The sequence below is a fragment of the Panulirus ornatus genome, chromosome 40, assembly GCF_036320965.1.
Source record: "Panulirus ornatus isolate Po-2019 chromosome 40, ASM3632096v1, whole genome shotgun sequence".
In the NCBI taxonomy this organism is placed as follows: Eukaryota; Metazoa; Arthropoda; class Malacostraca; order Decapoda; family Palinuridae; genus Panulirus; species Panulirus ornatus.
Window position 1 is genome coordinate 15199993 of NC_092263.1, and position 16308 is coordinate 15216300.

The window sequence follows — 16308 nt, forward strand, 5'->3', positions numbered from 1 at the left end:
AACCTTTTTCCAGTAGTGTGAAAATAGATAAGAATGCTTCTTACCGCCTCTATGTTGAGGGTCTTGCAAGATCTGAATGCTACTTTAAAGACACTGACAAAAATTACTAATTTTCACATGCAAATTGCGACTTTCGTTCTATATCTATGATAGAACAACTCGTTCGTTGTATATCATGATAACTTTAACTTACACAAGGACATTACACTACTTTCTCGACGAAGTGAAACCTGCTCTTCCGTGTCCCAACGGCAGTCCATGCTCAGCCACCGAGGAGAACGTATGTGAGGGTGGGGGGTTTGTCACCTCCAGGTGCTACGGGCGTTGGTGCTATAGAGACGTGGGCGTCGGAGGAATGGATTTTGGAGGTGTGTGAGCTGGAGACGAGGGCGTTGGAGGAGTGAGTTGTGGAGGTATGGGAGCTGAAGTGCTGGAAACATGGGTTGGAAATGTAGATGCTGAAGACGTGGGTGTTGGAGGTTCGGGTGCTGGAGACACCCGGAGACGTGGGTGTTGGAGGTTCGGGTGCTGGAGACACCCGGAGACGTGGGTGTTGGAGGCTTGGATGCTGGAGAAATGGGTACCATCAACAACTGCTGATATATACATAAGTGGGGGTCTGTTTCTCGTTCTATCGACACCTCTTCTTGCCCTAGCCTATCCCTTACTGGCGCAATGTTGCCCTCATTTCTTACTTAACCCAACCTCCATAAGAGAACAGAAAGCGCATTTGGGCTCCTCTGTTTCCCATGGTATTCGTTAGTGTACCAGATAAGCTTCGAATTCGTTACCTTATTGACTACATTTGATCTCGAAGTCATTTCGAAGTGATCGTAATCACGAACGGGTTAATTGGTAGTCTCGCTTGATCAAGCTTCATTCATTATAGCTCTCTATGTGTTGTTGCAAAATGTTTGAATTCCTTCCCTACGACCTTTGATTACGATGACTGTATATCTCGTAGGTCGTCCCTATTTGGATATTTTCCTTCAGAAAGGAAGTAAGAAAGCAAGAAATACTATCTAACTTCCAGAAAGAATCTCATGTATTCTAATTCATAGTGAGAACGCTTACTCTGAAAAATTATCCACACACACACAGACACACACACACACACACACACACACACACACACACAGACACACACACACACACACAGTTCTGGAAAAAAAAACCTCTTTTCCACTTAATGGCGAGTCCTTGATCCTATTCCCAGACGAGCCAGACATGATGCACCACAGCTCTTACAATCACATGCCATAAACAAAAGAACTAAGATCCAGCGCCTCGTATGAACGTAGAAAAAAAAGAACAGTACGATTCCTTGCCTCACCTGTGACCTTGACTGGTCGACTGAGAGAGCAAATGTGACATACGTACGTGTCTAAGGCTTGGTTACTAATGCGTGTATATCACCAAGACCTGTGTCTGTATATAATGGTGAACCACCACCCACCCCTCAGCACACACACACACTCACACACACACACATATACTCGTTCTTAGCCATCATGGTGCGTCGCATTACTCCAGGTTCGACTCCCTTAATATCCGCACATCAGGAACTTTGGGTAATTTAACACCAGAGCCAGAAAAAATTTACGTATTTATCACGTTATAATGAATAATTCACTCAGTTGATAACTGTGAATCTACCTCTATATTATACATAACCACTTTTCATACAATGGACTTCATTACGCATTCAATTGTTCTTTTAATTTGCACTTCCAGCTTATTGTTGTACTGGAGACTGTTACGGTTTTCATGATATAAATCGTATTTCTTTAATATTTCCGAACAAAATAAACATAAAGATATTGTACATGGAGTGATTTTGGATTTAAAAGTACAATGCGAAAGAAAGAATGATTTGATATACATCCAGTTCTGCTCATTAACTTTTGTTAAAGTGATATATTTAAGGGAATTGCTCACCACAGGCATCAAACTATGGCGTTAATCGTCTGTTCTATAATAACTGGGTTAATGACTATGTTGCTTTATAATACTATGTGTTTCTCTTTTCCTACCGCTGTGTTGTTCGGTGGAGCTAGAGGCTTGCGTTGGTTGTGGCTGTCTCGCTTGGGTCCTGCATCCCTGCCACTGCCACTCATCCTACAGGTGGCCACGACTCGACCCCTGTGTCCTACGTCAGCCTAAAGGTTCCAGAGGACCAGGTACGGTCATATGAAGGACAAAGGACTTCCAGACCCTCCCCGGCTGGATATGGTATTTCAGAGGATTTCCAAGTTCAACACAGTGCTTCGAACATCTTCTCAACTAGATCCAACGCTTCAAGGAGCTTTCCAAGGGAGCTCATTGCTTCACAAGGTCTTCCGAGTAAGAGCGGGGCTCCACGAGTGACCAGACATGATGGTTTACTTCGTATCTCGGATACAGTTGGTATTTCGGGTGAGTTTCTTGAGGGCAACGAAGACAATAGATCATTCATCTTAGCTTCAGGTCCCGCGTACAGTGGGAACATTACTGCTGGGGTCATCAGAGAAGGACGAAGCGATCGACTGGCAGACGAAAGTGGTCGTACCTTCAGCCAAACTGTTGACACATCCTACAGTGCGGAATCACCAGCAGTTGACGGCAGTTCGAATGGCATCGTTATCGATGGAGATAATAGCTCTCTCCCGGGGGTGTCGGGAGGAATTGCAAATGATAGTTCAGCTGTGGGTCAAAGATCATCAGGCTTTCCCAGTGAGGGTCAGAGTGATTCGCTTGGTGCTCCTGGGTCGCCGGGGTTAATCAACAGAGGTCAAGGTGGCTCAGGGGAAGGTCATGGTCCACCAGTCTTGATCCCTGGAGGTCGTGGCGCTTCGTCTGAAGTTACACAGTCAACGAATTCAAATAACGGGATTCGCGTTGCCTCAGCTGGAAGTTTTCCGGGAATAACGAGCAGAAATCACAGCGCCTCAATTGGAAGTGTTGGGGCACCAACATCTACCACTGGAGGTCACAAGGATTCAGTTTTAGGTCATGGGTCACGAGGCTTTACCAGTGGAGGCCACGGGGATTCCACAGGAGGTCGTGGTTCACCAGCCTTTACTCTCATTAGTGGAGGTCACCGTGTCTCAACTCAAGGTCATGGCTCACTACGTTTAGCCAGTGGGTCACCAGGCTTTACTCTCATCAGTGGAGGTCACCGCCTCTCAGGTGGGAGGTATGGATCGCGTGGCTTTACCAGTGGGGATGACGGTGATCTGGGTGGATACAACCGATGGCCAAGTCTCCCTCACAGTGGAGACGGATGCTTGCTCTGTAGACGTGATATGACCAGCATCAGTGGCGGAGGTTCCGTGCGTCCCCCTGAAGGATCTCACCACTACAATGGACCAGCCGCTGGGGACATATATAGCCTAGGATCCCCTGCCATGCAAGGGATCCCAGGCTCGGTTGGTGAAGAGAAGACCCATGAATCAAGTGGTTTACATGGATACTTAGACTTCACGAGGGGTCATGGAATTCTTGGCTCCACAGACAAGCATGTCCTCCGAGGTTTCTCTGGCCATCGCTATATCTATAGCTATGGGAAGTAACCTTCAGTCCTAGCAATGCTACATCATCCACCAGCCATATATATATATTTTTTTTCTCGATTCCTTATTTCCCCGACACCTTAATGCAGTTTTCTGCCTACTGGAAAAAATATATACCTTTTTCTTTTGTTACACTGTTCTTGCTGAACTGAAAGGATAGAAAGTGTATTGGCTTTACAACTGACAGATCGAGATATCAAAATGATAAATGGATTTTTGTAAAACATGTTCCTACACCAACTTTCTCTTTACTTATGCCACAAACATCTTCCCATGAATTCTGACGAATCTTCCATGAATCTTGAGTCATGCGTCATTCAAAGTGTTGAAGTCAACAGTGTGCTCTAGGATAAATATATGATGATATTGAATGACAAGCTAATAAATAATATGATCCTGCTTTATTACCAACGTTTTCAATTGGGAATATAATACGATACTACTGAATTACATTTACCGTAAATGAAATTGATAGAGGGATAATGTCAGGTAATGTCATAAATGATGAATTTGTCTTGTCACGTGTGTCATCATAGTTTTCAATATACAGATGCAGAATTTCATGCCAGTTGATTGTAGTCATTCAGAAACTACTCCGACTACGGCATTTTGAGAGAGAGCAAGCTATGTTCACATCCATGGGTGGCTGTGTACAATGTGAAGCAGCAAAAACCATTATTACAATGTATCAAAATATACATAGCAATGTATATATATATATATACACACACACATATCATTCGTGCTTTACAAAGCTTTATAGGCGAAAAATATCAAGTTTGATTCAGAAATAACTACGTGTCACATTTGTCTTGATGCACAACTTAATCTTTCTTGAATCACCAGGCGCAATTTACATACCTGGCCATTCCGGGTGGCGTCAACACTGTACATGGGAAAGGGTTTCTGCTTTTATGACGTCAAAGCTTTATGTTCTCCTGGGGTGGGTTGGGGGTGGGTGGTGGGTGATGTTAGAGGGGTGGGTTGAGGGATGTGGGATGGAATTGGAAGGGGGTTTGGTTGACTTGAAAGAACACTCGATATTACATTTTCTTTTTTCTTTTTTTTTCTTTCCTTTTGTAAAACAGCTCATCAGTAGTCAGGGGGCAGTGGAAAACCATGAGTCAGGGAGTTTGTGAACTGCGCTTCTCGTTTTTCAATGTCCTTTCACAACGTCATGCTCGGCAGAGAATGAGCATTCTTGGTCCCTCGAACGTATGCAAACTATTGCTATGTCTAGAAAGCGTGAAAAATGTCATTTTATGGATACACAAGAAAATTTGAAAGGCTCTAGTAGTGAAGTTTCAGAGAAAAAATAGAACATTAACAAAAACAAATTATTGATAACTGTTCCTTAACACCATCTATATTTGCATTACGATTCTGGATTTAGATGAGGAAATGAGATATATCTCTTTACTTCAAATATTTGATAGGAAGAAAGTGAATATACAAAAGGGTCGAATATTCCCCCTGACCATAGTGAAGCCACAGCAAGAGTTCTCTGACGCTGGGTTAAACCCACTCTAGATTTTATCGTAATGACAAGCATTTTGATTTCGAGATGGAAATTTGAAGTATCATATCCATTTCTATTAATGTGAGGTAGACACGAATACTGAGGAAACAGGGAGAGGATGATTTGGGAACGAGTTCACCCCAATGTTCAACGGAGAATATACAAATATTTTACTCAATTTTCACAATTTTTACAGCACGGATCTTTTACAGTGTGGACACGGAAATACAAGGCTTGTAATATACATTAACAAGTACACTCAAGGAACCTTGATGCTGAACTTCAGAGAACACCCGTTCTCAAGTGTTTCAGAATGATATATTTCTTGCCATTACGTTCACAAACCATGACTTACATTGATCTGGTGGATTTTAGTGTGCTTGTATGTGCGTTGGCGTGTGTGTGTGTGTGTGTGTGTGTGTGTGTGTGTGTGTGTGTGTGCGTGAAAGATAAGACCCTCAGTTCCTTTGTTTCTGTTGTATTAGCGTTGCTTCATACCATTCCCCTTCCCTGGAATGGAATTCCAGTCTCTTAATTGATTTACAATGATCCTGGACGGCCCACGAAGAAAACTGCTTTCTCCTTTGCATTTTCTAAGGCAAGCGGATATGATGATGTCGATTCTTCGCAAAAGTGATTGAAGTAGACTTTAAGGTGATTAGGTCTCAACGTGAGGCCTTAAAACATACGGGGAATCATTCGTGGTAAAGCGCTGGTGATGGTCTGGCTTTAGAAACAAGTGAGAGTGACATGAATTGAAATGGGCGTGGCGTAGTTATATTGTCCGGGCAGTAGGATGATGGTTCCCGGGGTATATATAAAAGCAGCACAGCCAACCTTTCACCAGTCCAATCTCAGGTCACCAGCTTGTAGCCACAACTATGGTGAGCACAGATGAAAGAGAGTTGATATGTTCTTATCATACTGATACCTACTTCATATTTGTGATGAGAATTGGTGCAGGACAGCTTTTGGCTTAGTTATACAATTTCTTTAAGTTTATCCAGTTGATATGTATTTCATAAATGTTGTGAACGTTGCCACTGGTTTGATCATATTATCTGGCTATCCTTTTTCACAGAGTGTACTGCTGCTGACGACTCTTCTTGCCAGCTCCTCCTGGGCTGAACTGCACACTGGTTTATCGGCCAGCTACGGACCTCCTGCTCCGTTACCTGGCGGCTTCTCTGGAGAAAATATCGGCAGTTCTTTCAGCGTCTCATCGGCAGGACGTGGAAGCTTCGAGAGCTTCACAAACGAGCAGGTCGGCTTCAGTGGCGATTCATCGAGGGAATCCTTCGGCGTGAATTCGAACGAGAGACTCGCAGGAGGGAACAACGGATTTTTCCACAGTAGATCAGATTTAACTCGTAGGACATCAGGAGTATCTCAGTTTGGTCAGACTAATTCTGTCAGCGGTTCGAGTAATAACTTATACAATGGCGCTCCATCTCTTCCTCAAGGAAATGCAAATGGGTTTTCCAATTTCGGCCATATCGGGTCATCAGGCTCCTCAAATGAAGTTCAGGGAGTGTCTTCAGGAAGGACTGGAGGTAGACAGTACAACGGCGCCTCATCCTCGAGTCAAAGACAGTCAGGTGGATTTTCTTCCGGTAGTTTTGGCAGCGTCTCTGGCTCATCAGGGAACAATGGCGGAGGACTTACAGGAGGGTTGAGCTCCAGTTCTTACACTCGCCCGATTTTTGGTTCCACTGGAAGTTCCAACGTCTTTTCGTCAGATAGTCTTGAAGTCTCGCCAGGTTTCCAGAGAGGAGGATCAAGGCTATCAGGAGGGTCATTCCATGGGGCCTCATTCAGTGCTCAGGGATCTTCGTCTGGCACTCCAACAAGCTTCTTGACCAGCAGCCAGAACGCGTTACGTGGGTCTTTAAGTGGGACACAGTTTGACAGTGACTCGTCAAGAGAACGAGGATCTTCTAACCGATATTCTTCAGGAATATTGAATGGCATCTTAGTCAGTAGCACACCCCTAAGACAGTCTTCTAATGGTGTCGTTGGTTCCTCTCAGCAATCCTTGGGTTCATTCGCTTTGGGTAATAACGCTGGTCTCTCGAGGTCTACCTCAGGGAGAGGATCGTATCAAGGGCGGGCATCTGGCAGTTCTCAGTCCGGTCTTCAGGGTCAATCTTCTGGATCAGGATTCAGTAACAGATTCGTATCATCTAGTCAGTCTGCTGGAGGCTTCCAGGGTGGTTTTGGCACCGGTGCTGGCTCTAGGGGAGGTGGTTCTTTGGCTCGATATAGCCAGGCACAATCTTCCAGCGCCAGTTTCACTAGTGGAACTCAAAGTGCTCGCGGAACTGCTGGTTTTGCTAATGCTGCCCGCGGACAGTCCACTCCTGCCTCAAGGTATTCTGCACCCAGCCTCAGTTCGTCCTCTGGATCCAATGAACAATCCGTCGCCTCTCTTGGACGTCTCGTCCCCACCTCTGGACAACGTGGGTTTCTCTCTGGCCAATCTGCTGTGGGCCAGGGGCACTCTACCGGCAGGCAGGGGGTTCTGTCTTCAACTTCTGCGGCAGGCGGTTCCTATGGTCGTCGTAGTGGGCTTACCGGTGGCCAAAATGGCTCATCGTCGAACCTTCAGATACTCAGCTCTATTGGTGGCCGCGTCCACATCCCTGGCCTTAGTGGCGGCTATCAGTAATAATGCTGATGTTTACAACGACCGATTGCTCCATACACGACTGTATTTATTAAAATGATGATATAAACTTTCCCTGAAACGCTTATTAACATTTCCAGATAGGATGCAAATTGCCTTCCTTCTTCTAACTTTTTTCTGATACTTTCTGTTGCATTTTATAACTTAAGGCTGTTGATATGTCAGCGAACTGAATACAACCTATGTTATAGATTCTACTTAACACATAACATCTTATTTATTGACTAATAATTGTATTCTAAATATAAAGCAATTAGACACTTATGTTTTCATGAGAATCCTCCAAGATATGATAGAAAACAGTGTCAAAAAAGACAAAGAAAATGCAAAGATATGATCTTTGTACTTTTACGTTTCGCTGGCTGTTTGGTTCTGCTGAGAATAACTTTCTCGAACTTCCCAATCAAAGGAAACTGCAGGAGCTTTCCTGTGAACATATCATAACGGCACCAAGGGCAAGGCAGATCCTTAAAAATATATATATATATATATATATATATATATATATATATATATATATATATATATATATATATGTTTGTGTGTGTATGTGTGTCTGTCTGTCTGTCTGTGTGGGAGGGGAGTGGGGGGTGGCGAGGTTGCATCGTCTCCAGTTGACGAAGCAGAATAGACTCGTCAATATATTCATCCCTGCAGTGGACTCCGTCCTGTCTCTCCTACAGGCTTTAGCGCATCCTTGACTCTGCAGGAAGTCTTACAGAACACTGAGCCTCAGAGACTCTACAGCAACAGGGCAATGAGAAGAGATGGCAGGTGAATATCTATTTATTTAATCTTTAATTCTGATACATGAATGTACGTAATCTTTACTACCAGTGTAATAACTTTCCTCTCTGTCATTCTTAATCAACATTTCAGCCTCCGTATGAGCCAATGGAACCACCAGTCTGGCCACGGAAGGAACCACCTTGGCTAAACGAGTTAGGACGACGACCACTAGACGCACCACCTGGGACGCTGACAAAACCTCCCTGACCACCGAGGGAAGACGACCTATGGCCACCGTTCAAGCCAATATGGCTCGCGGTACCAACACTGTTGCCTAAACTTCCTCCGCGGCCTCCGGCGTTGAAGCCTCCAACAGAACCTCTGTTGTAGGATCCACCACCATTGGATGGGAAGCCATTAGACCCCGCACCCACAAAGGAGCTGCCGCCACTGAAGCGATGACCACCACTGGAACTGCCACCGCGATGGACACCACCGGCAGCGCAGAAGCTCACCAGAAGAGCAGCACTCACTGTGATAAGCAGCACCTTCTGAGGAATGAACAGGATCGTTATCAATTGAAAAGATAATCCAGATAATGTAACATATCATACCTAAATTGTAACCACAAATTGGAAGCTTATTTCATGGTGTCTTATCGGATAATGACGGTACAAGCGAGAGGTCTTACCATGTTTACAGCTGGCTGGTGTTTGAGACAGAGGTACTGGTGTGTGGGTGATGACGACTTATATACCTCCCACATCCTGCTGGGTGATATCTGCCCCGAGGTCATAACATTGAGTTCACGTAAAGGAAATATTCCTGTATGACAGTTATGGTGACTTTAACTTTTAGTATCACTTTAAGTAAAAAGTAAGGAATGTTGTACAATACGTATCTTTAAGAATATCTATAAGAAAATCATTGAAAATTAAGAAAATATAGATCTCTTGTATCTTGCGATGATTGTAACTGTATCGAGTTTATCTTTTCTAATGGTAATAACTAATTTCCACCCAACACATATGCATACTTACACATTTATTACTAATGTATATATAAGGAATAGGAATGAAATCTATTAATACACATATGACTTCCTATCTTTCTTTCAGTTGCCCCTTATGTGTTATATCTGCTGTTATCAATTAGTTTTACCAATTATATATTTCATTTCCATTCCGGTAATTATACATGATTTATCTTCATATTTGAATGCCGTTTCCTGTGTGAGCGAGGTAGCAAATGTCGCATCCGCAACGCATTATATATATACACAGTAAGTTATTTCGTGCTGAAGAATATCCCTTAGGAAATATAAACTCAAGATATATTTCTCATCTTCACTGACGACCATTAAGGAATCTTGGAGTCTTTCAGAAACTACAAGACAGAGATCATAGACCAGAGTATGAGAGAATATCGAAGCCAACAGAACTACTTAGGTGTGTAGATATCTTCAATGGGTATGACATCACATATGTTTATGTTTTCTGCTGGTCACAGTTCAGACATACGTACAATGAAACTGCGTATGCACAACAAGCGTGACTTGAATTAATCTGCATCCTGACACGCCAGAAATGGTGTTGTGTGACATTAATTCCCAGTAAGTTCTTTGTGTATTAAGGAGTCAATTGGCAGGAACTGATAGGGCAAGTTTGGAGCTACAAATGCAATGAATTGGCACCAATTGGTTATTATCATTTTTCTTTTGATACGACTCTTGCCTAGTAAACAGCTGTGGGAATAGGGAAGTTCACCTTAAAAGTTGTTCTTTCACACTCCTAACTGTAGGGATGTTACTGTATATCATTATGAATGGCCTCTATCATTGATATCCTTCTTTCAAGGCAAGCTTGCATCATTATCCATGACTTCGCTTTAATTCTTGGCTTTATGAAAGTTCAGCAGTAGAGACCTGAATCCCATGAGATAAGAAACGAAGGAGACCCTTCTGGATGATCTAAATACGAGAACACACACTCAACAATGCCCTGGTTTAATGTTCACCTCTTACCTTTTGGATGTGGAGGCGAAAAATATGTTACATTTGAAGTAAAATCAACATTCTCAGATAGATAATTTCACATCCGTTAGCAATATTTCTTTTTCTCCAAAATCAATTATATATTCATGATTCTACATCCAACCTACTTTGAATTACCTAAAGTATCGCGGCTCTTGTGTTAGTGTATCATTTTGTACGAACATGTTAGACAATATAAACCATGCTGAACACTACGTACTGTATTACAGAGTGATCATGATAGAGCGGTAAAACTTCTTATATCAGACATCGTACACCATTTGAACTTTCCCAATGTATGGCAATGAAAATGAGTTTTAGAGGATTATCATTAGAAGATCAAATGTTCTCCATTCCTTAAAGGTATTTGAGAAGGTGACTTACGAGCAATTGATGTCATACAACACCATCTCTGGCGTGTCAAGATGCAAATCAATTCAAGTCACTCTTGTTGTACCAACGCAGTTTCATTGTACGTATGTCTGAACTGTGACCAGCAGAAAGCATAAGAGGATGTGATTTCATTTGGAACCATTCAAGATATCTACACACCTAAGTAGCTCTGTTGGCTTCGATATTCTCTCATACTCTGGCCTATGATCTCTGTCTTGTAGTTTCTGAAAGATTCCAAGATTCCTTAATGGTCGTCAGTGAAGACGAGAAATATATCTTGAGCTTATATTTCCCAAGGGATATTCTTCAGCACGAAATAACTTACTGTGCATATATATGATGCGTTGCGGATGCGACATTTGCTACCTCGCTCACGCAGGAAACGGCATTCAAATATGAAAATAAATCATGTATAATGACCGGAATGGAAATGAAATATATAATTGGTAAAACTAATTGATAACAGGAGATATAGCACGTAAGGGGCAACTGAAAGAAAGATAGGAAGTCATATGTGTATTAATAGATTTCATTCCTATTCCTTATATATACATTAGTAATAAATGTGTAAGTATGCGTATGTGTTGGATGGAAATTAGTTTTACCATTAGAAAAGATGAACTCGATACAGTTACAATCTTCGCATGATACAAGAGATCTATATTCTCTTAATTTTCAATGATTTTCTTATAGATATTCTTAAAGATACGTATTGTACAACATTCCTTACTTTTTACTTAAAATGATACTAAAAGTTAAAGTCACCATAACTGTCATACAGGAATATTTCCTTTACGTGAACTCAATGTTATGACCTCGGGGCAGATATCACCCAGCAGGATGTGGGAGGTATATAAGTCGTCATCACCCACACACCAGTACCTCTGTCTCAAACACCAGCCAGCTGTAAACATGGTAAGACCTCTCGCTTGTACCGTCATTATCCGATAAGACACCATGAAATAAGCTTCCAATTTGTGGTTACAATTTAGGTATGATATGTTACATTATCTGGATTATCTTTTCAATTGATAACGATCCTGTTCATTCCTCAGAAGGTGCTGCTTATCACAGTGAGTGCTGCTCTTCTGGTGAGCTTCTGCGCTGCCGGTGGTGTCCATCGCGGTGGCAGTTCCAGTGGTGGTCATCGCTTCAGTGGCGGCAGCTCCTTTGTGGGTGCGGGGTCTAATGGCTTCCCATCCAATGGTGGTGGATCCTACAACAGAGGTTCTGTTGGAGGCTTCAACGCCGGAGGCCGCGGAGGAAGTTTAGGCAACAGTGTTGGTACCGCGAGCCATATTGGCTTGAACGGTGGCCATAGGTCGTCTTCCCTCGGTGGTCAGGGAGGTTTTGTCAGCGTCCCAGGTGGTGCGTCTAGTGGTCGTCGTCCTAACTCGTTTAGCCAAGGTGGTTCCTTCCGTGGCCAGACTGGTGGTTCCATTGGCTCATACGGAGGCTGAAATGTTGATTAAGAATGACAGAGAGGAAAGTTATTACGCTGGTAGTAAAGATTACGTACATGCATGTATCAGAATTAAAGATTAAATAAATAGATATTCACCTGCCATCTCTTCTCATTGCCCTGTTGCTGTAGAGTCTCTGAGGCTCAGTGTTCTGTAAGACTTCCTGCAGAGTCAAGGATGCGCTAAAGCCTGTAGGAGAGACAGGACGGAGTCCACTGCAGGGATTAATATATTGACGAGTCTATTCTGCTTCGTCAACTGGAGACGATCCATATATACATATATATATATATATATATATATATATATATATATATATATATATATATATATATATATATATATATATATATATATATATATATATATATATATATATATATATACATATATATATATTGTTTGAATTCATTCTAGTAAGCTGAGCAGAAGTGTATGTACGGGCAGAATTCCATAGGTTTTCTATAAACTCTAAACGTGAGCTGGTCTAGGTGTCCGTGTACCATGACTGACATCCAAGAAAGGAAAGATTTCCTCAATTTTCTTCTTCACAGACAAACTTTACTGACGTAACCAAACCTGTTGAGTCTGAGGAGAAAATCACTGATGTCTGTGTTAGTCGGCCATATGCAAATTACCTCATCTATATAACTTGGACATGGAGGTCATCGAGATTAAACTACTTCCCGGGATCATACCAACAACCACTAAATGATTCCTTCATCAAGATGACGTAATTTGCATAAAATGACCAAATAATAACGACATTGGTGATTTTCCTATGAGCCTCATCAGTCTAGTTACGTCATTGCAGTTTATATCATGAGGAAGAAAATGAGGGAACCTGGTCTTTCATGAATCACCATGAGTAATATGCGTCCCTCCTCCACCTTCCTCATCCTCGGACGTGTGTCCTCCTCCTCCTCCCTCATCCCTGGTAGTGTGAGTCCTCCTCCTCCTCCTCCCTCATCCCTGGTAGTGTGAGTCCTCCTCCTCCCTCATCCCTGGTAGTGTGAGTCCTCCTCCTCCTCCCTCATCCCTGGTAGTGTGAGTCCTCCTCCTCCCTCATCCCTGGTAGTGTGAGTCCTCCTCCTCCCTCATCCCTGGTAGTGTGAGTCCTCCTCCTCCCTCATCCCTGGTAGTGTGAGTCCTCCTCCTCCCTCATCCCTGGTAGTGTGAGTCCTCCTCCTCCCTCATCCCTGGGGGTCCCCTCCTCCCTCATCCCTGGTAGTGTGAGTCCTCTTCCTCCCTCATCCCTGGTAATGTGAGTCCTCCTCCTCCCTCATCCCTGGTAGTGTGAGTCCTCCTCCTCCTCCTCCCTCATCCCTGGTAGTGTGAGTCCTCCTCCTCCCTCATCCCTGGTAGTGTGAGTCCTCCTCCTCCCTCATCCCTGGTAGTGTGAGTCCTCCTCCTCCTCCTCCCTCATCCCTGGTAGTGTGAGTCCTCCTCCTCCCTCATCCCTGGTAGTGTGAGTCCTCCTCCTCCCTCATCCCTGGTAGTGTGAGTCCTCCTCCTCCCTCATCCCTGGTACCCTTAGCCTGCGTGTTTACATTCCGGTACATTACTCATCACTTTCCATCTCTCAGAAGAAGACGTCTCGCTTCCCATCTTACCATATCTGGTCGTCAGTGTGACATAGACGACTGTAATACGAGAAGCAGGTTGGAAAATGGCTAGACTACACATGATTGTTTCCTGACAAGACTCCAAACAGAATGGATTTTGGAGATGTGAAGCAGCTTGTGATAGCTTTGAATTTCTCGTCCAGCTCTGATATAGCTGAATGATAAGTGGGTCTTATATTGTTGTAAGTACATACATATACAACTAGAGAGAGAGAGAGAGAGAGAGAGAGAGAGAGAGAGAGAGAGAGAGAGAGAGAGAGAGAGAGAGAGAGAGAGAGAGAGAGAGAGAGAGAGAGAGAGAGAGAGAGAGCTACACAGAGTTACATAGATACACAGACCAAATATAGATTATAAAAAAAAAGTTAAACAAACATGTTTCTCAGCCGTTCATTTATAGCAGAACCTGTTTTCTAACCTTGACACCAGCATCACGCAGGAGGCTTTGCCAGGTATATTAGGGGGCCTCACCAACACAGCAGCAAGTCAGACGCAGAAGACTAGCCAACTGTTAACATGGTAAGGGGCTTCTCTCTTGTAGTTCTAACTTACACGAAAAGCAACTCAAACGAAAGAAGATTTCTCGTAACTATATATATATATATATATATATATATATATATATATATATATATATATATATATATGTGTGTGTGTGTGTGTGTGTGTGTGTGTGTGTGTGTGTGTGTGTGTGTGTGTGTGTGTGTATTGGAGATATTACTTTGTATTAGAAGCTTCAAAAAATTTTCTATTTATTTACTAATTCATTTATTTTGTCTGTCGGCAGAAGCTGTTGTTGCTTGCCGTGAGTGCTGGTCTGTTGGTGGCCTCCTCCAGGGGGGATTTCGGTCACCATGGCTCCGGCGGGAGTAGCTTTTCATCTTTTGGTAGCGGCGGTGGCCGTAGCTTCACCAGCGGGTCGTACTCCGGCGGCGGTATCGGTGGTGGACAAGGCTTCATCGGCGGTGGCGGCTCCTCCATTGGTCACGTGTCTGGCGGACTTCTGGTTGGTAGTGGCGGAGGCAGGTCCTACGGCGGTGGCTCCTCCGGAGGCTTCCACAGTGCTGGAGGCCGTGGAAATTTTGTCAGCAGTGGCATCACTTCCTTCGGCGGTGGATCAGGCGGCTATGGCTCCATCGGAGGCCAGGGCGGCTTCGTCGGCAGCCACGGTGGTTCCTTTGGTGGCGGCAGTGGTTCATTTGGTGGCCGCAGTGTTTCCTTCGGTGGCCACAGTGGTTCCTTCGGTGGCCGCAGTGGTTCCTATGGTGGCCGCAGTGGTTCCTTCGGTGGCCGCAGTGGTTCCTTCGGTGGCCGCAGCGTTTCCTTCGGTGGCAACAGTGGTTTCTTTGGCGGCAACGGAGGTAGTTCTTTCAGTAGTTCCTACGGTGGAAGGAGACATTAGTCCAAGCAGTGATGGTGACCAGTGAGGATTTTTCTCGTGAGAACTATGGTACACTCACCATAGTTTTACACTGAGAGAGAAAAAAAGATGATACTTTATAGAAATATTTCCTTATTTGCAAAATAAAGAGGATTAACTCAAACATGGTGTTAGTTACCCTGCAATTACCCAGTGTCTTATATTCGCGTTGCATGAAATTTTAGGCTAGTACTGTCCAAAAGAATATAGGAACTAGCCTCATGTAAGTGATGCGTGGAAGAAAAAAATGAAATTAATAATTTGTTTGGGCTTCAAGGTCAGAGATTTCACTTTTCGATTATTTGTTAAACAAATGAGTGACAGAACCTGGTTAACCCGGGTGGAAGAGAAGCTTTGAATGTTCATCTATAATGGATTCTCAGAACACAGTGGTACAGGAATATAGAGGGAGTTTCTGATGCCATCTCTACTTTCCATCTCGTAACACGATTGCGTATTTCTAAGACTCTATGAAATGTAAGTTCAGCATCTGAAGTTAAGCGTCTGATTTCTAACATAAGTATCAAAGATTTTAATTTTGTTCCCAGTGAGTTTCCCTATTTTGAGTAATAAGATTATATTTTTGTAATGAAATCTTTTCGTAGTAAGATTTTTACGTAGTAAGATTCTTTTTCTTGATATCGTTATTCGTAATAAGATTTTTTTTTATAAGATTCTTCTCAATAGAAAAGATTTCTTTGAATAAGATTCTTTTCAGCAATAAGATCTCTTAATAAGATTCTATTCAGTAATAAGATTTTCTATTAAGATTCCATTTGGTAATAAGATTTTTTAAATAAGATCCCATTCAGTAATAAAATCTTTTTTAATAAGATTCTATTTTGTAACAAGATATTTTTCTAAAGATTATATTCTGTGGTAAGATTTTTTCA

The 16308-nt window shown here is 43.0% G+C and overlaps 2 protein-coding genes across 2 annotated transcripts; both read left to right on the top strand.

Moving 5' to 3' along the window:
• Window positions 1-1467: 1467 nt before the first annotated feature.
• Window positions 1468-3943, top strand: LOC139761560 (uncharacterized). The gene is made up of 2 exons (XM_071685830.1): window positions 1468-1571; window positions 2058-3943. Exons 1-2 carry the CDS (start codon window positions 1512-1514, stop codon window positions 3549-3551), a joined length of 1554 nt encoding a protein of 517 aa, XP_071541931.1. The 5' UTR covers window positions 1468-1511; the 3' UTR covers window positions 3552-3943.
• Window positions 3944-5907: 1964 nt separating this feature from the next.
• LOC139761513 (uncharacterized) lies at window positions 5908-15539 on the top strand. Its single transcript, XM_071685778.1, has 4 exons — window positions 5908-5954; window positions 6152-7734; window positions 8414-8510; window positions 14783-15539. Exons 1-4 carry the CDS (start codon window positions 5952-5954, stop codon window positions 15395-15397), a joined length of 2298 nt encoding a protein of 765 aa, XP_071541879.1. The 5' UTR covers window positions 5908-5951; the 3' UTR covers window positions 15398-15539.
• Window positions 15540-16308: the final 769 nt, after the last annotated feature.